Genomic DNA, 24838 nt, shown 5'->3' with positions numbered 1-24838 from the left:
ACTATTTAGAACTTATAATTTCTAACAATTTAATCTCCATTTTGCTTCTGTATTTTTTCCCTCTCAAAGTAGCTCATCTTAAATCCCAGGCCCCAGGCAGAAGCAACCCAACCTCTTAGATGGAGAGTCATGCAAAATTATAATTTGTCTCATTTATTCTTTGCAATATGAGACAAATCAATTTATTGGAGGCTTTGCATTCCTAATACACACATAAAGACAACTGAGTTTTGTGTTTGCTCTTCACATTCTAGTACAGGTCATACAATCTTGTACACAACAACTACCATTGATCACCCTTGTTTGCATTATAAATTGTGAGGTTTTTGGTCATTTTGGCATCTTGGTCTTATAGCATTTAAAAAAAACCCCCTAATTTCAGCCATATTGATTTAATCCTTGCTTGCCTAGCACCCTCTTGTTCAGTGATATTCATGTTTTCTAAAGTTCTAATTTATTCTAACAGATGTTTCTTCTAGTAACATTGTTTCTTTTAACTTTAGGACTTACTTAATTAATCTCCTTTTCTAAAGATTAGTGGCAAAATATCGTATTTTGGTATCTTTTCAATGGCAAAGGTAATCTACCCTGTGACTCACCTGTCATTGCTCTAGGAATTAACCTGCTGTGCATTATTTAAGTGAGGTACACAATATTTTCAGTAATGTTTGCTCATTTCAATAGTATCAATTTCAAAGTAGATTAAAACACAGTAAGAGGACACATAATTTAAAACAAAAAAAAAATCTGTATCCTGAAAAAAGATAAAACTTTATTGAAAAGTCTTACATTAAACCAATTGGTTTTCTTTGGGAGGATTTAGAGCTACCAGTTGCTCCATGGGCTAACATTAAAACTTGCAAATTTCCCCTGAAGCAGTGAACCTGAGGCATAGTGTTGTGGTAGAACATCTCTGTAGAACATCCTTTCTCCAGGAAAGTGCTTGTGGCAGGTTTATTCCAGCAAGGCTCATCTCCTGTGCTTCCTCTGCAGTCCATGGAGACAGCCCAGGCCCTCCAAGGCTGTTTCAGAGCAGCGAGCTTGCATCTGAAATCCCATGAGAAAAACTCCCACACATTCATCTGAACAACCTATGGAATACTCCTCCTCCCAGCTTTTCAAATCTGCATGCCTGAAATCTGGCCAAATAAACCCAGCCATAAACAGTGTTCTGCAAGGTGTTGTGTCCATTCTCCCACAGCCTGATCCCGTCCACTTGGTCAGCCTGGAAAGGCAGGCCAGCCTTCTCCCAGAGCCAGAAGAGAATCACAGAATCATTTAAAAAAGCCTTCCAAGACCATCAGCTCCAGCCATTAACCCAGCACTGCCATGTCTACCACCACTAAACCATGTCCCCAAGGGCCACCTCTGCACATCTTTTCAACATCTGGGATGGTGACACAACTGGCTCCCTGGGCAGCCTGTTCCAGAGCTTGACAACCCTTTATCTGAGTATCCACTCTAAACTCAGAGTGGCACACAGGTGAGGACAAACATGGCCTTTGACTCCTCAGGGCACAGGTGCTGTGGCTAAGCCCATGCAGCTGGAGCAGTGCTGAGCAGGCTCCCTGTGGTGCCGGGCTGCTGAGGACAGCAAGCAGAGCTCTGCACTACAGCACTGGAGTTAATGAACTGGAAATATTATTAACTAAGCCAACACCAGCCTAATGGGAAATCTGTCTACACATATGTTGCATGATTTTTTTTAAATATTACTGAATCAACTAGAAATTGTTTAATAAACAAAGGCAACAGGAAACATTCAAATAAATGAATGAAGAGACATGCAATTGTTTGCTGATTAATTCTGTGCATGCTTAAGTCTCTCAGGTTTTCTGTTCTGCAAAGGGCTTTTGGCTTCTTGTTGGATGACATCTTCAGCTTCTGTAGGATGAGCTTCTGTAGCCAGCTGGGCACTAGAAGAGTGTGTCTACATCTGCCAGGCTCATCTTCATGCTTCCCTTGACCAACTGCATTACAGGAGCTGTTTGTTGGGACAGCTTTGATCACACTAATAATGACCACAACATCATTTGGGCATGTATTTTCTGTTTAGAGTGACTGGAGGTTTTTTCTGCATTGGACTACTTTCCTGACCCAGATGTGACTATTTTACAGGAAAAATTAAAACTGAAGGTATGAGGCATGCTTGCCCTCTCCTGTGCAAACTCCAGCATGAGAAGAAAACTATATTTTAAAAGTTTGATGTACACTTACCAATCCATTTCTATGTTTTAGTTGAAGTATGGTCAATATGCCTGAATTTTATATTTCCTCTAAGCAACAGGGCTGTTCCCATTCTTGCCCTTTACTGGGCAGGGATTCTTTTTTCGTTCTATGCACTGAACATGTGAAGTGCCATGAAACCACAGTCCATGGCCTGGCTGTTTTTCTGCTATGCAGAACATGTACTCCTCATTGCTGCCTGTTTTGTTAAAACCTGCCAACTTGGTTGAAATCCAGAGGGACTTTTGCTTTTAGAAAGGGGCTTGTACAAACTGAGACACCAGAATTAATTTCTAGAAACAATCAATGAGTTTCTGTTACTTCTAGTATATTACACAATATTTCTGCCTTTGCTTTCTTTGGAAATGAAGAATAAATGGTTCTTAGACATTATCTTAAACAAAGAAATGTAAGAAAGTGCTATTATGGGGATACAACAACTAAAATTCTGTAATGGAGTTATATGCTGTGACTGTACTTACTTTTGTGCATTCTTTTGATATGTTTTATCAATTTTTGAGACTTCTGCAATGTGCAATGTGTTCATCTTTATTCCATGTAAAATTCAGATGCAATGTGGTAGATTAAAAAAAATCAATTTTATTTAGCTTTTCTATATATTTCTGTTCAGAGGAAGAATTCTTAATGTTAAAACAAGTCACAAATGATATGTTTAGACTGGTAGCTGGCACAAGCCTTAACTAAATTGTGTTGAGTAATGCTCACAGACAGGCTGCAAATACCATACAATGACTAAAAGGAACTAAAACATCAAACACTTAAACTATAAAAAATTTCTTAAAAACCAGGGTATATCTAAATACATAAATATCTCCTTCAATCTAAGATACTAAAAATGAGAAATTATTTTAAGACTGTTTTATAAAGCACTTTAGTTGACAAATAACAATAAACTTACAAATTAAACAATTCTGATTCTTCAAGCCTGATGGACAAGTCATCCCTGGCCTTTAAAGGAGTTCCTTCCTGGCTGCACTTTCAGGATAACTTCTGAAAACGTTTCATAAGTCTATTTAAATTTCCAATCAATTTTTTTTTTTTTTTTACTATAGACACAAAATTAATATAAAGCCCAATCATATTTCTTTGCTTTTCCTCTGAACTTGACAGCAAAGCTTTTGCTGAAAGATAAAACCTGAAATCCCTGAAAGCAGATACTTCTGATTGCACAAACCCAGATAGAAATGAACACTGAGGAATTAAACTTCTAGATACACTAAAGATAAATGAGTTGATTTTTCCAAGAGAAATCCAAACAGCTTGTAAGAAGGAAGTAATTAGTAAACAAAAGAAACCACAAAAGCAATAAAAAACACCATAAACCTCTTAACTTCACACTGAATAAAATATTAGGGAATAATTTCCACTCCAAAGTAAAAATGATTTGCCAAAATATTAACAGCAACAAATAAAAGGCAGTCTTGCATTAAAGCCAGAGCTGGCACAAAGCACACTTTGGGTGAACACACACACTTTAGTGCCTTGGAAGCTCTTTTTCAATAGTGCCATTTTTTCTGATCATTTGGTGAAGTGCAGCTGGCTGTGGTACTGTGGTGCCAGTCCCACTGCCCCACCTTTGCTCCCACCACCTGACACAACAAACAATTTCCACACACATAAAGTAAACCAGCCACCTGCTATCCTGCTGCACACATAGCACTGCATGAGCTCAGTTTGAGGGGACAAGGCTGAGGTGTTTACTGCATTTGGATTCTCCCCACATGGTTAATTCCATTTGGATTTTTTCCTGGGGGAAAAGGGATCCTTGATGGTCACTGGTACCTGATCCTCCAGACAGTCTCAGGACATCCCCACAGCCATGGTCTTGTTCTGGGATGCATGTCCATGACAGGACTACAAGCATTTTCTCTTTAATTTTTTTTTAAACTTTAGATTAAAGCTCCAAGCTGAGGCCATGAGAAGGAGTTGTTTTGCTGGCCTCTCACTGTGTTCCCTAGGAGAGATCACTGTACCAAAGCTTGGGAACCAGGACTTGTCCTCAGCACAAATGTGACAGCTACCAACACATCCAACACATTCTCAGTAATCTCAATATTCCTTAGGCAGGACCTTTAGGGTTTCCCAGTGCATTCTCTCCTGTCCCTGCACTGAGTGAGAGCTGTCCCAACGTTTTACCTACCATGGAAATTTCCCTTCTTCTCACAAAACCCAAAGAAATGACATCCAAGCACCACACGTTGAGCTTATTTACAACTTTGAGGAAAACATATCTGTTGTAATGCAAAACAGATGGATATTAGCTCACTGAGTGCAGAGACTTCTTGGTTATTTTTCTTGAGACATCTCCCTAGTTCACCTTTTGAGTCTATTATCTCTGTTATCACAAACCTGTCCTGAAAGGTTATGCTTTTACCCAGCCAAGACCAGTCAGACAACTGAGAGGGGCAAAGAGAAAGCACTTTTACAGCTTTACATATAAGTCTATCTCCTATATACTGTGGCCAGCTAGGAAGAGTGATCTGGACCTGGCTATTGGCTCCTGGGGTTGTAAAAAAGACAAAACATGTAATGTGCACACCTGTGTACACAGAGATGCACCTTATGCTATTGCTAAAATATGTCCATCTGTCATTTCTAAGTATTGTCTTGATTTGTTCCTCCTTTTAGTGCCCAAGATCTTAGGTCTAACTTTACATTTGGAGTAATAAACATTTGTATTTGGTTTTTTATTGGACATATTACCTCAACACTAGCTTATTATAAACCTGAATTCCTGAGAGACTTCAGATTTCCCTGTCACAATCTTTAGTAGGATAAAATAACAACTTGTTATGTATTCATCTTCTGTAATACAATTAAAGCAAAATAATAATGAGTCAAACTATAGCTACCACTGTGTTTGACAGAATGAGAATTTTTTCTTATCATTTATACTATGTGGAGGAGGTCTGAGACACTCAATGCACACTCACTGATCAATGTACAGCTTTTAAACCCTGCATCAAGCCTATCAGTCTTGTATTTCCAGTTTAATATTATTATACCAGACATCCACATAGGAACTGGTGGAATCCAGCACCAGGAACCAACCCATGAGCAGACTGCCATAATGAGGTGTGAATTTTACTTTTTGATTTAGGATAACTTGGTTTAAAATGTGTTGTGCCTTGTGGACCTCTGCCCTTGCTGAAGAAGGAGAGCTGCTGTGTTAGTGGCTGAGATGATGCTAACTCCTTCAACAGGAGATGATACTGCTGTGACTCCCTGCCTGGGGCCATTATTCAATCCTGTGCATCCTGTATCCTACAGTGCAGGGTCAGACTCCACAGAGCAGTAAACACCACTATTCCCCAGAACAAGATTACTTCTCTTTGGAGGTCAAAAGTGGTACCAGTTCTGTAAACCAAACTGATTGCACTGGAACAATTGTAAAATTATTGCATTAGAGTCTGGGTTAATTAAACTTTAACTATAGCTAAAAAAATAATAAAAAAAAGAGCATTTCTGATTTAGTTATTATGTAAACAGGATAGACAAACTCCCTTAGAGAAAAACCACTTAAGCAAAAGAAAAATGGACTGCTTCAAAAAGGACTTTTCCCAGTTTGCTTCCACAGTTCTTTGACTTCTTTAATGCTTTCTTTTTTCACACACTTCCAGAAACCTTGCATGCCTTGCTGCTGTGGTACCTGTTAATAAAGTTAAAGTGTGTTTAGCATTTACACAAAAATATTCCTTTCCCTAGACTAAATACAACATATAATGTTGTGCTGCTGCTTCCATAGTTAACATCAAGTTCATAGTGGCAGCACTCCTCCCAGATTCACATGCAGTAAGGGTTACCCAGTTTAAAACAGTATCTTTTTCTATTCATTAACTCTACCTGTGTTTCTACAGGCATTTACAAGACAGTTGTAGCAATCATCTGTGGTATTTACAAACAATTGTATCAGCTTGTTACCCTCAAACCTCGATGAATTCTGTTCCTCAGGACTCCAAGAAACTCGCTGTGGCTGAGGCAGTCATCTCCATCTAGATCAAAAATCTTGAAGATGGTATCCAAAACATTATCTGACAGATCCTGTCCTGTTGCCACCTTCACTGCTCTCTTGAATTCAGCTAACAAAGACATAACATTACATCACAGGTTACTGAACTTGCAAAGAAAATGGAAAGCTTATAAATAGTAGGATTCTGTCCAATTTATAATGGCTCATGGGTATCCTAACTAGAAAATTTGGGATGTGTCAATTAGTAAACTATTAGGAGGCCTCAGTTCATGTGTTCCTGAGCTTGCTTCTTCTTTTGTAATGCTATCTTTGTTAATTTTATTATAAGCTTTAGCAAGGCGCTACTTCTAAAGCAACAGTACAAGTGATAATTTGTTAGAAATAAATGAAAAGTTACACACTTTGGCTGTTACCTGTTCATAGGAATGGTGTTTGCCTCACTATCCTCTCATAAAAAACCTTCCCATTCTATCTCAATCCAGTTTCATGATAATTCATTCTGCAAGAACAATTCTCAGAGAACAGCAGGTTATGATATGCTCCACCTCAACAAACAATCTCCTCAGCAACTCTGCAGAAACACAGCCCATCAAATGGTCAATGCACTGCTTACAACACATGGTTTTATGGACCTGTAGTTCTGATTTTGAGAGAAGGTGGCTATCTCCTCTTATGTTGAAGAGTTACAGAGGATTTACGGCAGAAGCAGCTGCTGTACCTCTCTGGAGATGTACTTTCCCCTTCAGGTCTTTTTTCTTTTCTCTTTACACCACCATGTGCAGCATAGAAACACCCACTATCCCCCTTTTTGGTCCTGTGGTGCATAGAATTTGGATTTTTGACTCAAGGAAGATGAGGAAGTGTGTGGGGCTGCCACAAAACAGCAGCTCATCAGAGTGAAAGGATTATTGTTTACTACAGCAAGCACAATCACAACACATGAATTGAATGCATTTTTGAAAGCATCAAGGAAGTGTGAATTTCAAAAAGAACTGGAGGTTATTGAAGTATAGCAGTATTGTAGATTATTACAGCAAGTTGTCCAATGAAGTCATAAATGCAATATTAACATGGTTCTGCTTTCATAAACAAATGCTATTTATAAATATGTGCTATAAATATCACTAGTTCTGAGGCTTATTAGAAGGAATTGCATTCCTGACATAGCTCTCATCTTTGTCTCTTTCAACAATTCAGTATAAATGTAGTTGATTATTTCACAGTTGGTTTAAACAGACTTAAGTTTAAAATCCTTCTGTAAAAGGATACATCACAACTTGAAAAAGACATAAAACATGGGATGTTTACAGTAGTCTCAATTTTGTCTTTGAAAAGATATTAACTGTTTCCTCTCTTGAAGATGAATTTAAATCCAGACATGGCACTGTGTAGTTTCTTTAAACATAACATGAATAAAAGAAGATCTTCCACAACAGTGGGGCATAACAAACTTCAAACAAAGAAGGGCCACCTTATTGGAGAGAAAAGGTGAGTTGCAAACTTAGAAGAAAAAGAAGTCTAGAATAAAAGGAAGGACTAAAAGTTTTATTTTTAGAAAAATGTTCATATGTGTGTGAATACACACATCTACACACACTGCTCTTTGCAAAGAGCAAGACAAAGGAGAGATTCAGCCAGATTCGGTAGAGAATCAAACACATAGGCATGTAACATCCATGAGTAACCTCAGCAGCTGACTGCTTTCGATTACAGGGGAAGCCACTCCCCTCCTCAAAATCTTTATTTTAAATCCCACTTTAGAACATTGCTTATTTTTGAAGAACATAAATGCATAACACATCCTCCTCAGCATATGGAGGACATGGAGTGAGTCCAGAGGGAGTCCACGAAAATTACGTGATAATTTTTTGGGATGGAGCATCTCTTCAGTGAAGAAAGGCCAAGAGAGCTGGGTTTGTTCAGCCTAGAGAAGAGATATCTCAGGGCAGACTTTATTGTGGACTTTCACTATATCAAGAGGGTTTATAAGAAAGAGAGTTTTTATGAAGGCCTGTAGTGGCAGGACAAGCAAAATGCTTTTAATCTGAAAAAGGGTAGATTAAGACTGTAAGAAGATAAGGAAGGATAAGGAAGAAATGGTACTAAGTTGTGGCTGTCACACCATTGAAAGTGTTCAAGGTCTGATTGGGTGGGGATTTGATCCGGTGAAAGAATTCCCTGCCTACAGCAGAGGGTTTGGAAAAATGACCTTTAAAGGTCCCTTCCAACCCAAACTTTTTCATGATTATGCTTTAGACTGTTGTGATTAATCCATGACATCCATATGACAGCACATTAGAACTTTTTAATAAAAACATTTTTGAAACTTAATATTACTATTTTTTTTAATGAAATAGAACTAAGTCCAAATATAGAGCACTATAATATTTTTGGACTTCATTGTGGTACTTTGAGTAACTCATTTACATCGATTCCATAATTAAAATGAATTTTTTTCCCTTTGAAAAACCCCATATGAAAGGTGTACAGCACTTACCCCGCTTGACAGGACGATTGGCTACAGTAAACATCTGCATGGCGATAGAAAAGTCTTCCAGATTATTTGTAAACTTGCAAAAAGTCTTGAATTCTTCCAAACTGATGTTCTAGAGTATCACAAAATTCAGATGATATATAATGAATATACATTGAAATCCCAATTAATCTATGTCATTATATCTGGTTGGACTAAGTGTTTAGATGTGACTGCCTATACATTGTTGGTATTTGTAGTTCTCAGCTGGCCAAGTATTATTACTCTTACTTATATAAAATTCAAGGGCTGCAATAATTCATTTGGCAACTGGTTATTGCATTAGAGAACCACACTCAAATGAAAATCTGTGCATACAAAGGAGGAAGCAAAACAAAGCATACTTTGGGTACCAACCTCTCCTGCTTCGATTCTGTCTTTCACATTCTGCCAGTAAATTTCATTGTTTTCCTCATCAGTGAAGTATAGCAACCATGCTGCGAAGTCTTCTTTTCTCATGAAGTTCAAACCCTTTGAAAACTTGATGAATTCCATTTCTTGGACTTCCGTTTGCAGATTTTCCATGAATCTAAGTGTAAACAGATATTATCCACCACTTTATACTTCCATCCCTGTATCACCACTACCATCTTAGCTACTAAGTGCAGCAGACACCAGCTGTGAGGCACAGACACTTTCGATACAGTTGTTTAAAATACCCCCACTGGTTTAATTTTCCCGGGGCTCGCGGCTGTTTCCAGGGCTGCATTTCCACAAGGACACCAGCAGGACGCGCTCTCGGCCTGCGCAGGCGGCTGCTGCCAGCAGAACTTGGGGACGCGTTGGACATCTCGGTTTTACTCGGGTTTAAAAAGGAGCAGATAAGGAGATAAAAGAATCAGTAAGGCAGCAGCATAATGATTGAATGAATGAATGGAAAAGGACATGGTAACTGAAGGCTTGACACATGATTTATGAGGTTTCATATTAAAAAGAGAGGAATGACAAGACTGCAAAATGCCTAAAATGATGAGGCCATAATAATCATAAAGGTGAAAGAGGAAACTTGAAATCATTGCTGTAGGAGAAGATGACTGAAAGTATCACAGATTGTAGCTACATACAAAGGTTTGGTGAATCAGTTCTGTGCTCACTAGAGAATAGATTAGAGAGGATTACAACTGACTTGTACAGAGTTCAGAAGAGCACAGAAAATGTTGCAGGGGTTTAGGAAGGTAAGAAGAGAGCTGTCTGAAAAAGGAAAGAGTCAACATCAAGGCTTTTAGGAGACCCTCATTATTTTGGGAAAGAAAGAAAAAAGTATTACCACAAGCAAGTAATAACCTGCAGGTACAGAGCTGCAATTATGAGGTGTAGCTTCAAGTTTCCTCAGTTTGGACTATATGGCTAGTATTAATTTTGAAAAAGTTAACACAGACAATACAGTGTGATGCATTTGATATTTTCCACTTCAGAAATAGGGAAATCCAAAAACAAGAGGTGATTTTAAAATAAAGGCTAAAAACAGTGGCGCTTACCAGAATCCCCTCTGTATTTGTAAAGAACCCTGCTGCTTTATTGAGTTGCAGAAGTTATTGACAGGAGAGAATTAAATACTCCAATATTGGGACAAAGCAATTAATTAGAGGACAGCTAAGGGTCTGTGTAGCCAATATCAGCAGAGGCTCATTTGCTCATCAGTGTTTGCCTGGCCTCACTGGGTTTGAATTCTTCCCTTGAAATTACAGCATTTGAGTCCACACAGCTATCTTTAGTTCTTTAATGAGATCACTTGGACAATTAGTAGCTTGAAGCTCTGTGAAGTCTATAAGGGGTTAGCTAAAGACTGCTGTTGCAGCATAAGCTCTCTTGTATTTTCCCTCTAAGAGGTAGAGCTGCACATACAAATAAACTAACACTTCACAGCTCAGGACATGCAGGTAAATGAAAGCCTGATAGTGGAGGTGAATTGAAGTTTCAGGCTAGGGCTGAATAGAGTAATACTGAGGAGGGATACAAAATGCTGTCACATTTTATATGTGCCTTTTTCTGGTCTAGTCAGGGGGATTTTACAGTACAGCCAAACACTAAGGTGTTCCTCCAGTCCACCTTAAGACCTGACACACTTTCAATTCCCCTGGCTCTCCCCCTCAGAAGTGGATGAAACACCAAAGGACCAGGCAGTGCAACCAGAGTGACTGAGCAGCCCTTTGTCTTGCAGAGTGGTGAGAGCTGCCTTGCACACCTTGCAACCACTCTTCTCTTTTCAGGCCCAGCTCCTGTCTTTGTAACTCACGAGGTGAACACTGCCTCTGGCCAGCAGCACAGCCAGTGTGTGCCAGGCAGAAGGGCTCCATGGGCTGGCACAAGCAGCCCTGCTGCACCCACAGCTCCCAAGAGTCTCCCCAGGTCTTGGGAAGGGAGGTGCAGAGGGAGAAAACAGCATGGACCTGGCATGTAGACCAGGCATGGAGTAAGCCCAGCAGACTGAGTAGGGTCACTTGGCTGCATTTTGATAGTGGCCATCACAGGCAAGGAGGAGATGGTACCTGGGATGTGTGGTTTGTTAGTAGCTGGCTGGAAGGCACAGCCAAGACCACGCAGAACAATTTCTTTGACTGCAGTTTCTAACCTGTGTAAAGTCTAGTCTGAAGAAGTAAAAGTTACTGAAAATGAGGTCACTTAGAAATATGCCCAAAACTTGGATGCAGGGAAATGAGACAACATGTTTTATTTTCTTGGATTTTTACCTATGAAACATGGACATACTTTGCAACAGACTTAAGGTCATGAGAACTGAGCTATTTATCTTGGGGAGGAACTCTCAGTCATTTGCTTTACTGGTTGCTAGTCACAGGCAACGACATAGAAACAGATTCTTCCACCTTTTCTGAATATTGCATTTCCTTAACCAGACAACCCTTGGTGACCTGCCCTCTAGCCACATCCAATAAAGGCAGGAAAGCTGAAAGATGAATCATTCCTACATGATGAGGAAGGAGCCCACCAAGCACATATCAGCCTGCTCAAAGGGGCAGCAAAGCCAGAACAGACTGCCCCTGAAGGGTTGAGCTGTGGCATGTTCAGTGTGTTCTTGCTTAAGCACCCTCTTGTAATTGAAGTTCATTTCAACTTGTAGGCTTGCTCCTGGCAAGTCAGAGTGGGAAGATTTCTTGCCATATCAAATCCTACTTGGAGCAGTAGCTGAAATATGCAATTTAAAATTTATGTGATAGTTTCCCATATTACCAAAATTAAAATACTATGAATCATCGCATCAGCATTCTAGGTCACTCTTATTCCCAGATGTGAGAGTTAAAAATCCTAATGAGGTTTTTTTTAAGTGAAAGTTATTAAAAGTTATTAAAAATAACTTTCTGGTTAGGAAGTAAAACTTGATACATAAATGTCAAGACACCACTAGGGATACTTGCTTTTGTATCTTCTGGATCACAGTGCAATGAGTTTCAGCTGTGAAGTCCTCAAAACATATCCAGATATCAGAAAAAATGCACAGAAATTAAATTCCTGCTCTCCCAAAGTCAGTGGGATCTTGGCTGGGGACTTTGTAGGGAGTCAGAATTCAAGTACAGGAACAGCATTCTGATTGTACATATGCTCTACAATTAAATAAATTATTACATTGGGAATACTCCTATGCTATAGTAGGTTGAAAATAAACGAAAGCTCTAAGTTTCCAAGTAACAAAAAGGAGAGGTAAACCATAAATTATTAAGATGGGGAAAAGGCCAGGAACAGAGAGCACTTTCTTTAAGACAGCCCACTTTAACCACACTCTCTAAAACACCCACGTTGAAGGCCAATGGCCAAATTCGTTATCGTGTTACAACGGCATCCAGAAACCTTATCAGGATTTATCCCTCATTTTGTAATGGGCTCTACTATAGAAAGAGGGAGTCTCCCAAGGCTTTTGGCAACTCAGCTTTAATAGTGTTAATCCACCACAAATAGAAGTCAAAATGTTATAAAAGAGGGGAGACCTCAGGAATGCAGCTATTCCCCCTCCAAGTAGAGCAGTGCTAGCTAGCATTGTATTCTTTATGGCACACAAAGAAGTCGATTTGAACACTAAAGGAAATGTTAGGGAAAGTTTTTTCTCCACCTCTTGACCCGAACTGTCTGTGAAGAGCTTTAACACTCTTAATACAGAACTGACCAGTTCCTGTCACACTGATTTATAGGAAGGGAATCTAACAACAGAGACAGTGGTGGATTTACCACCCCAGCATTTGTACCACACTTTGGCTCCTCTTTGGACACCAAAGTCCTTCTGAAGAATTGATAACCCTCTCTGCACTGTGGCAAACCAGCTGCAGGTTGCCTTTTTGCAATCTGACTTTCAAACCAGAATATGGAAAATCTAATTAAGGCTTGACCATTAACCTTCAGAGAACATTTAGATCTATGCTTGTAAATTCAGATTCGCAAGCGCTAAGACAGTTAATCAATCTCAACATTTTCAGAATTGCAAGCAAGACTCTCTTTGATTTACTGTCCTTAGTATTTCCAAACCAAACAATTCACTTTCATTTCTAAGTGTTCTGCAGAGACTAATCAAGCCACTCTTTTGCTAAGCTGACAGGAAAGAAAGAAAAATATTTTTCTCAAGCTCTTTACTAAGTATTTGGGAAATATTTAGATTGAGTTATGACAGGAATATCATGAAGCCAGATTTTGTTGCTATTCTCCCCTTTCTCATTGCTTGATCTTGGCTGTAACTGATATAATCTCTTATGTATTATGGCTCTCTCTATATGCATACACACAGATAAAAGTGTAGAAACAGAGACAAGTAAGGAGGCAATCATACTCTATTTCTGCAAAGCAGTTCTAAATCCCCAGATGAAAATCCCTGAAAATGTGCAGGCTGTTATCACAGAAGAAGCACAGAATGCTGGCTGATGATGATACCTGAAAAAGATCTTGCATCCTGCATCCATGCACTGGCACACACACACCACAGTCCCCCAGAACAGAACTGCCTGCAGTGGAGTCCAGTCTGGATCATTCTGGCTTCTTAAATGAAAGGTTCCAAATAAAATGTATCAAGGAATTCAAAATACTGAAGGAAAGAAACAGGATAGGTAGGGGAAAGGCATGGTTTTACAATTTGTGACCTTTATTCTAAAGCACAAATTAAAAAGAACCATAAATAATATTTCTGGTACAAAATTCTATTAACTAATGAAAAGTCTGGAAGCAAGAAATCAGGTAAGAAAATGACATAAACTGGACTGAAGCATTAATTTTCCTCATATGATTAAAAGATGCCCATTGTTTAACCATATTGGGAGGTACTTTTGTGGTAAGATATCCCAGAAAAAATAGAACAATCAGAGAGTTTTTTGAATATTCTTTCCATACTCTCTGCACTTTCTTTTTTCATTCAAGCAGAATGTGAGAGATTTAAGCTTGCTTGGGGACAGATTACAGAAAAAAATCACAGCAGTCATAAACTGTTCAGGGAGTGAAATACTGTCTCCTCTTTTATTTGGGATTAGACACACTTAAACAGGATCAGTAAGGGACTTTCTCCAGGGGGAAGAAAGCCCCAGTGTCTGTCAGGAAGAAATATTTGCTATACCTAGAAAACGAAATAGTTTTCTACACAGAAAAAAAAAATAGTATATTTGATATAGTTGGAAATTAAAAGCACAAGTTAAATTTTTTTTTGAAGGAAAAGACCAAAAAATTATTTCTGTATTAAAAACCAGGAGAAATCCACACAAAATAACAAAAAAGCCTTGAATTCTGGGCACATTCTCTAAGACAGGAGCTGGGATTAGAAGATGACATTATTGTTCAGGTGTAAAACCTGAGTGATATCATCTGAAACAGAAACTTGTTCAGATCTTCTGAGAAGAAAGATGGCTTCCTGTATTAAATCTACCTTTTTTTGTTACATGATGTTAGGCTTACTGCATATTCTTCTACATTTTCTTTAAATATTACAGGAGAATACTGTTCCAGCTGTATTTGACTAAGAGGCTATACCTTTAGTAGTGATATACATAAACATACTCCAGAAATGTGTATTTCCTAATATTTGTCAGGGAAACATTTGCTTTTGAAATTGTAAATTCTTATCAATAATTACTATAACGTCCTTAAGTGAAGTACAATACAACTAATAAGAACTCATCCAGCAGTCTGGAGCTGAGCATGTGTTCCCTGAGTCCCAACTTAAGAAGCCTGAAGATCTCTGCAAGTACCTTTACATCTGATGAAAACACCTCCTGAGGATTGTCTGTGTGTGTATCAATACTTGTGATTTCCCAAGAAGCAAGCAGCAGCTGGAGACAGATGCCTAACCATTTTCCCTCCCTATTCTCCTATGCCTCCTGTGTTCAGGGGAGTAGAAGAAGAGGCACAAGAACTGGTTTACATGAACCTCACATTGCCCCAAGAGATGAAGACAGTTTCCATTTTCTTTGTGCTATCTGAATGCAAAGAAAGGAGAACAAAGCAAATTAATTGCCCTGGTATATCGACTGTGGCTGTCGGACATTTTAAAAATGTTTGGACTGTGGGCTAAAAGGCTTGGACAATGCTGGTGTACATGTACATACAGATGGTTGCACACTTACAAAAGGATTTTTTAATGCCAGACAAACTAAGAAGAAGGGGCATGAGGAAAATGTAAGTAAGTAATGAGATGAGAACAGTAGTCTCAGCTTTCAGAATTCCCATGTAAATACAGTGAAATTTCAGAATGAAAGCATTCTCGATCTTTAGGGGGGGTTATTTTTATATTTTTTGTGGTTTTTCTTTTGGGTGGCTTGGTGGTTTTTTTTGTTTTGGTTTTTAGTTTTAAGGACCCTGCAGCACAGCAATATCTGTGTATTTAACTAATGTGACAAGTTTTAGTGCGTCCTAATCAAACATAATCACCTCTACTTTCTACTAGGTACTACACTGATCAATGGAAAAGCTTTCTAGGCAAGAACTTGGAAAATGATAAAAGCATTTACCATCATTATTTTCTGCTTTTGACAATGATCTATGTCTGTACAGCTCATCAGTCATCTCTTGTAAAAACAGTGTGGCACTTTGATCAAACAGCCAACAATAGCTTCCCGCAGAAGGTAAAGTGTTATGAGAGGCCATCAGATAGAAATCACATTTTCTCTGAACAATAGAAACCCAGAAATGATGTGCTTGATTTACTTGCAAATAAAATCATGTGAAAGGTGATATCCTTGCAGAGGTTAAAAAGACAGCAATCCTTTTATTCACCTTTCTGCGTGTTAAACAAACTCCACTGTCACGTTGCAGCTGAGATGGAGTGTCTACGCAGTGATAAAGAGGCACATTCCAGCCCTACGAAACATAACTGCCACTGGTGAAAAATTACCTGCATTAAACCTTACACTTATCCCACAAATTTTAAGAGCAAGATGTGGGAGTTTGATTTTGATTACAGGCCTCTATCTGTGTGGCAGGCAAAGGTCTTTAACCTATGCGTTCTGAATGTACAAGGTACATAGTTTCATCAATGTCATGCCTCATTGGGTCAATGTAGGATTTTATCTAAAACCTGAGGCTTTTCAGTTTACACTGTATATGCAAACACAACCTTTTACTGGTACTCTCTGCCTTTTGTTTCATTGAGAGGATCTATGGTATTTATAGAAAAGGGAGCTGGAGACATCTTAAACTTATTTTACTCGCTTAGATTCCTATTGAGCTGAGGTCTTCAAAAGGGAAAGGTTGTTTATTTGAAGACTGGTATGTACCAGAGCCACTGGAGCCAAACACTTTTTAGTCTACTGATTGCAAAAACATTCATTTTTAAGAGGGCTGCCACACATTCTTCACTTCTGAATACAAACTGAAGCAAAACACATTATTCTACTTTATTTTTGCAGTCTGTAAATGACTGATTATTTTTGTGGAAAAGGTAATACTGATGTAGATAGCTTCTCATAATTCCATGCTACATACGTGTGCTAAGATTCAAACAGGTATCTGCATAGTCCCATTGCAAAAGTAGTTCAAAGGGTAGAGGAAAAGGCACTGGGAAAGTTTCAACAGAAGCTGGAATTTGAATCTAGTGAAGAAATTGCCCATAGCTTACCATAACAGTTGCAATGGGAAAGGAGGTATCTCAGCTCAGAAAATACTTTTTAATTGACTAGAAGTCACTTTTTTGGTGATTTGGTCACAAAAAATACTCATGAATCACATTGTTTTAAGGTATGCCACCACTCAGCTGCCAAGAAGGGGAGTCTCAACCCTCCTGACCCAATGCTGCTAGGAGTTATCACAGCGCTCAGCTCCTGCAGACAGCAGACTCTAGGAGCTAAATGGGGAGTTCAGTCATCCAACATCATAAATGATCTCCACCCCATTGCTCAATTTTCTGAATCAGCTCAGTGTGATGTCAGATAAATGCCAGAGTTGGGGTAATGCACAGGGGGTAGGAACAAGACTGGCTCCTGTTAGACTTGCCTAGCTGTAAAAATACCTGAAAAATTCGGAAAAGCGAAGTTTGTCCTTTCCTTGCTTTCCAAAGAAATGCACCAGCAACACGGTACTAACACCACAGCTGTCCAGTTCTGTGTCCTAAAATAAAAACAAAACTATGTGACTGTTATGTGTTGCATGATCATTAACATTCAGCTGAATCTAAAAATATTTATTTGAACTAGAATTTCCCAAGAGATACTTGAAATTTAATAACTGTTCCCAAAGCTATCACACAGGATATCTCAGTTGAACAACTCTTCCACACTGACTGCTAACAGTGTATCATAAGTTCTGCTTCTAAATACTCTGTATGAACCCCCATCAGTGCATTTTAATTTAATATTTTATTATATTTATTATTAAAATTGAGAAGGTTGCAAGTTGAATCTTTTAGAACTTTTATTCTTAGGTGAATAGAAGGCTTAAATAAAGTTAATATCTGTAAATAAGTTCTTAGTTATATATTTCTAACATGTTACAGCCATTTAAAAACATTCATTATAGTCTTATAAATGAAGCTAGGAAAATGCCAATACTGACAATGCCCAATTATAATACAGTCTTGAAAGGATTCTTGGAAATTTTTAGGGTTAGTGACTTTTCTATAAATATTTTTAAAATCTGAAGGAGAAATTTCTGCAGAGAAGAGAGACACACTATTTCAACTCAATCTTTAATAAGCCTAAACACACACATAATGCTAGATGTCTGCTCTATTCTTCTTTCAGCACCAGCATACTGGCATTTCTTTGAACACAACAAAACACTAAGCAACATGAAGAGAGAATTTTTTAAAAGTCTGTAGGGATTTCAGCAAAATATTCTTATGACATCTAAATAGCCTCTGTGTCTTTTATCTGGTTGAAGAGGTAAGATGAAAGACAAGAGTCTATTCATAAGATTTAATACTAATGGTTATTTAGCTTTCAGCATCATCAATAACAAGTCCCATTAGTCCCCCATGTTTCATGCTTACTGCATACATGACACAGTTATTTTGTAGTTAAAGCAGTAACATTTCTCATTTCTATTACAAGCTAATGACAGTGACATGAGTTATGTATGAGTGAATCTAGAAAAAAACACTTTTCAAGCCATATGCAAACTATACTTACTGAACTTTTATCATTTAATTGCAGGCAAAGAATATTTAAAACCCACAAGATCCCTCCTTCTGAAGTTTAAACACTTCAGATTATTGTGAAGACTGATGCATAAACATTGGTACATGCTTTTTTGAAAACCAGAAGTCAAACATTTATGTATGCTTATTTGAAATTCAAACCAAACTATTTATATCAGAATGCAAAGTTTTCTAAAAAGAAACAGAGAAGAATCCACATATCCCTCACTGAAGCCAGATTGTAATCTGGTTTTTGTGGGTTTTGCTTACATGTTTAAAAGAGACTTGAAAAATGCAAGGAATAAATTTGCTAATGTAATTTAAAGAACTGACTTAATGTTTACATCATTTAATGCTTCTAATTTAATTACTCCATATTACAATCAGTGTTGTATTGAAAACAAGCTGTTTAAAATAATCTTTTCAAAACTAAGTATGTGGCAGCGAAAGTTTTTTTCTCCTATTAATGTTTCTTTAGTCACAAGCTAGAAAAAGGCATACAAACAATACTTACCTCATCTTATCTAAGATGACAAAGCCTATCCCAGGATTTATAACAAATATGCATCTACTTGCTGGCTACCTTCTTTATCAGTTGAAATTCCACAGTGAAACTGGCAGATGTCCAAACACTATGTTAGTGAGAGTTAGATATATTTTGGAACTACAAAACAGTACAGTTCTTTAAAGCATAAAATGCAATAGGAGACCACAGAGACTACACCTTAAGGGTAAAACTTTAAAAAATTGCTTTTCCTAGAGTTAATGCTATTAAATTAAAGTGCATGTTAGTACATAATTCCTTTTTGTCCACAGAATCATTACGAGCTTTTGCTGTTGATCTGTATAAATTAGTACTGACATGACAAATCCTTGTTAGAAGATAATGAGAATTCTATTAATATTTCCAACACCTTGCCCTTGTGAGCTTGGGTAACAGAATAGTTTTCACTTGGAATGTCTCTCTTGGCAATTAGAATGAAATGGTAACCCAATCCCAGGCTGCAAAGCAGACCAGACTGTTAGATTCGAGTCACTATCTAAACTGAGTGAAAGTTTGTATTCTGGTGTATCTGGCTGCTTCAGGCCCTGGGATGGTGCACCATAGAACCCTTTTGATCTGTGCATTTTACAGAAAGCTGAGGCACAGAGTGGGAAAAGGAACCCAGTGGTCTGAGTTTCATCTTGATACAAGCACAGGATGGGGCACAGACATGTATCACAACTGGGAACTCAGACATGTCCCAGGGTCCATTGGTTCAGACAAAGAATCCCAAAGACCACACAATCTGATGCCACACAAGTCTATGAACTAATGAACATGTGTGCACATATTACAAACATAGGATAATTTTCCTATAGTAACGTTAACACCTCCTACACTTTTCAAAAGTATCATGAACTGCTGAATTATGCAATTATTCCTTTTTAAGCAAGATCAGATAACACAAGTTATTTCCTTATTACATTACACAGACTGTTAACATAAGAGGCCTGATGCTGCAAACACTGAGTCATGGGCAAAGACCTACCTAATCCTGTAGCTCCTCACTGAGCTTTTGACATTTAGGACCTGATACTGCAGCAAGTACCAACAAGTGCTACTGAGAAGAAACTTATCGCACAGTGAGATGGGATTTTCAGAATAATGTATCTAACTGATTTTCAAAACTAATCTGAAATGTTAATAGACTTTCTGTCTCTAGATTCTTACCACCTTTCCTTGCAGAATTTGCCTGAGGCATGACTGGAAATCATTCATTATGATTAAAATCTGCAGTGCTTTTCTTGTTCTCTTGCTTGCTTCCTGAGAGATGGCATTTGCTGTGCAATGTCTTATTTCACTAGAAATTGTAAAAAATAGTATGTATTTTGGATTTAATATTTTTTTTAAGACAGAAGGAGAGTGAGTAGATGGAAGAATGGGAAGAGAAGTGAGGTGTCTGCTAGTGATGTCTCAAATCTTTCCAAAGATAAGACTACATCTTTGCAAATTTTTCTGAGTACACTTCTCTGAAATCATCTTTGTTTTAAAGCTGTTAGCTCAGTCAATTCACCAGGCCAGACTTCTATTCCAGCCTAGTTTAACACATTGCTAAAGAATATTCAAGTTTTCAAGTTTTGGGAATCTCCCAGATGCTGGGATATATCCTACCACTCAGTTCTGGCAAGAAGGTTTAAAGATGTGTCCATTATGAAATTAGTCCTAACAGTCACAGTCAGTCAGAAGAACTATAGCAGGCCAGCGAGTGGGACCAGGAGATCCAGATCTCCAAAAGTCGTCCTTTTTGGCAAAGTCCAGACAGTCTCAAGTGGGCCCCAGAATGAAACTATGCATTTTATGATGAATCATCTTTCATCTTAATGTAAATCCACACTGAAGTTCTTTCAAGTTTTGCAATGCACATTCTTACTAGGTAGGATTCAAGAATACCTCAGGTCTGATGCAGAAGGGCTGAAATGTTCACAGATGATTCTACAGATGTAACAAAAAATCTTTGAGAAGTCTGACGGAACATCTTCTAAACAACAAACAGCATCCAATAACACCCATAATTCCTATCCAATAACACCCATAATTCTTATCCAATAACACCTATAATCCCTATTGATGGAAAGATCAGTTGTTTTCTTACAGACAACTAATGCCATGGAATCACTCTGCTGTATACTTAGGGCCTTCAGTAATGAAGAGCATGTGACTTCATGAACAGCCTCAGGTTTCAGGGTATCACCTAAATTCTGCATCAATTCATAATGAGGTACAGAATAAAAACAATTTTCAGCCAACCGGGGTAAAACTAATCTGAGAGTAGATACTGTAGGAGATACTTTAAGTACCAGGTTGAAACAGGTTGAAACTTGTTGTGAGCAGGCTGACTGTGCCAAGCAGTCAGGGAATGGCACTGCAAAGCCTGAGGCTGCCTGACCCATGCCCTGCTGGCAGCCCAGGAAAGCAGCTCCTAAACACAGCTGGGGACAGCTCCTCACAAGAACTCAGGCCCTGCCTCTCTGTTGTGACATTTAAAAAATATAACTTTGCACCAAAAGAAGAGACTCCATTACAAGGACTCTCCTTGGGAGGTGGTGATGTGCTATGAAGTTCATTCTTTTGATCAAGGCAGACTTGATCCATCCTCAGTACATGCAAACCCTCCTGCTCTTGGTGCTGAAAAGGGCTCAGGTGGCCTGTCACCAGCCAGTCCCTGTTCAAATATGTTTCTTTCTGTCTCTTGAGGTTACAGTGTCATCAGACCATATGGAGAAATAAAATAATTTCCTTGTCCATGAGGCAAAAAATGATCCAGCACTTTTTTAACAGCCTAATATTTTGGTGCCAGACAGTTTCATTCTTTAGGGGTTTTACCTGTCTGGAGAGCTTTCTTTAAACCACAACATTACACTGCTCCTTCATTTAAAGTATCTAAAAGCTTTTCAACAAAGCTTTTCAATGTTAAATTGCTGGCACAAAACATACATATTTATGTTGGAGAAGATAGGTCAAGAAAAAATGTGCACTCCATCTGAACTGAGAGGTTAAAAGATTAATGACAGACTCTTTGGGGAGGGATATTAATTTTAGTCTTGGACTAGATTCTTGTAAAATTTGATGTGTTGCACCCCTGTTACAGAGTTCTGCTGCACTGAGCATAGCTCCCAACCACCATCTTCCTTCAGTTTTAGGCAATCTTTAGTTATACTGAGCTATGCAGACTTAGAAGCACTGGGTAGAAAACTTTAAACCAGTTAGAGATTCTAGGGAGCAGATAGGCAAGTTATGATGACCTGCCCAGTTCCTGGGTTGAGGAGATGCATCACAATTCTGCAGTGTCTGAAGGTCCAAATGTAAAACCTTGTCTTTACCAGGTAAGCAGAGAGAAACGTGTGAATGACTATTGTCATTTACTTCTTTTAGAACCACAGGATAAAAAAAAAAAAGGGAAGCAGACAGGCTAAAACAAGTTATAGTCAAATAATAGGAAATTGTTCATGTGTGAGTCTCAAAGTACACTGCATATAGTCAGACTCAATTTTAGTTGATAAGTTTTCTGTTTAAAAGAGATGAGTAGCTGTGTCCTCAACTACTAGTTAAATGTTAAAAAAAATCCCCAATCATACTTTTCACACTTTATATGAAAATGGGATTCACTAGGGAATCCAGAAGCATATCTTTAATCATTTGGAAATGAGACAATGCACAAATTTCACAACATTAATTTAATTTCAAGAACGAATATAGAACACTCTGTACTGTCATTCTTTTTCCAACAGCAGCTATAAGTAATTTATAAGTTTACCCATTACATGAAGCATATTAAATGAAAGGTATTAAAAGTACTTGATAACTCATTAATCTAAATTGAAGGGCCTGAGAGCAAAGTCCCTGATGTAGACAACTGGTCTGTCCTGTAGATATCAACACTGTTGTCACAGCCAGGACACTAAAGCACTTTACATTGTTAAGAGTACCCTTTAAGGAACTCAGGGCAGTAACACAAAAGAAACAGGTGCTGTTCACCAGGCAACACCTTTTCAAAATAAACCAAGTCTAGTTCATGCACTTTCCTACTGTAATCTAGATCACTTCCAGGCAGGGAGCCTGGCTCTCCTCTTCCATGAACCATGGTCATGTGTTCAGCTGGATGTTCCATATGAAGAACAGTTCTGCCAGGAAGACAGATGGAGCATTTCCTCTGGCCTATGGGAGGGTGTTTGAGCTGAGGCAGCCACTGCCTCTGCTGACTTCTGCCCCATCTTCTCCAGTCTGATTAGGAAGAACCAGGTTCCAGGGTTTTAAGTCTGCCTGCAGCTCTCCTTCATTGTGTGCTCCTCTGCTATGAGACTGCCAGATTGCCTGTTCTGCAAAATTCAGCATGAAACTTCCCAAAAGACAGAGCCAGTTAAAGCTGGGCAAATGTTCTTTTGCCTTTCTTCCAGCATCAATTATAATATTGGAAAAAAGAAAAGCCCTCAACTGAAGTTTATGTATCTGGATAGCCAATTCCACTGTAATCCCACACTAGGACCACTTCTATGTGCTGAAAATTTGATTTTTAGGCATATAAGTCAAAATTTCTGTAAAAAGGAAGAGATATAAGCACCCTGGGAAAACAGCAAATTGATTTTTCTTTTCCTTATAAAGCAACTCGATGAGTATTAAATGGTCTCACCATAAAGTAAATAAATGACTGGGACCTTTGTCTACACACTGTACAGGGAAGACACCTGCTGGTTAAACAAAGCTGCAGACTACCATTTAAACTGTATTTTCCTAGGTCAGTGACACTTTCCATCTGGTGTCAGAGACTGGGTTTACTCTGAAAAAACCAGCAAACTCATATGCAAATTGAGAAAAGTGTCGTGGAAATAAACAATCATCCCAAACACCAAAATTCTGTACTGGTATCTCAACTTTCAAAAAACATAGTCAACTTAAACCCCATATTTTTATCCTTCATCTGTTTTGCTTAAAGGCAATACTATGACTGCCATAATTATAAAAAAATACAGGGTAAAAACATATCCCGCAACTAATCAGATTCACTGCTTACAAAGATAATCAATTTCTTTGGTAAGAAACCACGACATGAAGGAAAATAATAATTAAGAGAGAAATGTGATAATTTAGATTTTGCCATGTAGAAATAAAGAGACCAGAATAATTTCAAGTAAGCTGTATTCCCCAAAGCTATTTAACCCTTCTTTCATACTAGAATTCCATTTATAATCTTTTAAGAAACTGTATTAAGTAACATTTTCTGGTTACAATAACTTCATATTTTTCTCAATGGAGAACTCTGAAGACAAATTCTGAAGCAAGACAAAAACAAAATAGAGACAGTCCAGCTCAGGTATTTAATTAGCTCACAATAAGCTTATGTGTTTATAACTAATCTGTCCAACTGTATCAAAGTTTCTCTGGAAATTTTATACTACAGTTGTGCATTCATGCAGAATAAAGATCCTTTTTCTTTCACTGTCATGGCAGTTAAGTCTCAATTGAAATAGATTTTGAGGAGCAGACAACCCTATTAATCCTAGCTATTTTAATCTGGTGACTGATGAAAAGATTCAAGAAAGGAGATGGCTGTCAATCAAACAATTTTTAACTGAACTTTGAATATACACTGAGGGAGGAAAATTTTTGTGAATCAGTTTATGCCTAATAAATTTTAAGGGTGTCAGCAATAGCCACTTCCACTATTTCCCCAGGTATGTGAAAAAGTAAAGAACATGAGTAACTCTTTATAGAAACTGCTGATACATGATTTATAATGCAGAGCCCTGTATAAATTCCTTATTGAATGCTTCCAACATGAGCAGCAGCTGCCTCATGCCCAGTGTAAACTGAAAGTTTCAGCTGAAAGCAAGTTGCTGATGTAAGTAGCATCTTTTAGTAACAGATGGAGACAATCCAGCTGTACTCTCCTCTTCTTTAGAATCACAGAATAATTTAGGTTGAAAAAGATCTTCAAGATTATTGAGTCCAACCATTAACCAGTACTGCCAAGTCCATCACCAAACTATGTCTCTG

The 24838-nt window shown here is 38.1% G+C and overlaps 1 protein-coding gene across 1 annotated transcript in view; it reads right to left on the bottom strand.

The window, feature by feature from the left end:
* Window positions 1-2806: 2806 nt before the first annotated feature.
* MICU2 (mitochondrial calcium uptake 2) overlaps window positions 2807-24838 on the bottom strand; it is a 135082-nt gene continuing 113050 nt past the window's right edge. The window contains exons 8-12 of the mRNA XM_079320008.1: window positions 17179-17276; window positions 9108-9279; window positions 8715-8823; window positions 6169-6326; window positions 2807-5896 (exon numbers count right to left, since the gene is read on the bottom strand). Of these exons, the coding sequence (XP_079176134.1) occupies window positions 5792-5896; window positions 6169-6326; window positions 8715-8823; window positions 9108-9279; window positions 17179-17276 (642 nt within the window). The 3' untranslated portion in view covers window positions 2807-5791. The remainder of the gene's footprint in view (window positions 5897-6168; window positions 6327-8714; window positions 8824-9107; window positions 9280-17178; window positions 17277-24838) is intronic.

This window comes from Erithacus rubecula (genome assembly GCF_903797595.1).
Source record: "Erithacus rubecula genome assembly, chromosome: 1".
In the NCBI taxonomy this organism is placed as follows: domain Eukaryota; kingdom Metazoa; phylum Chordata; class Aves; order Passeriformes; family Muscicapidae; genus Erithacus; species Erithacus rubecula.
Note: the sequence above shows the minus strand (reverse complement) of the source record. Positions and strands in the feature narration are given on the sequence as shown.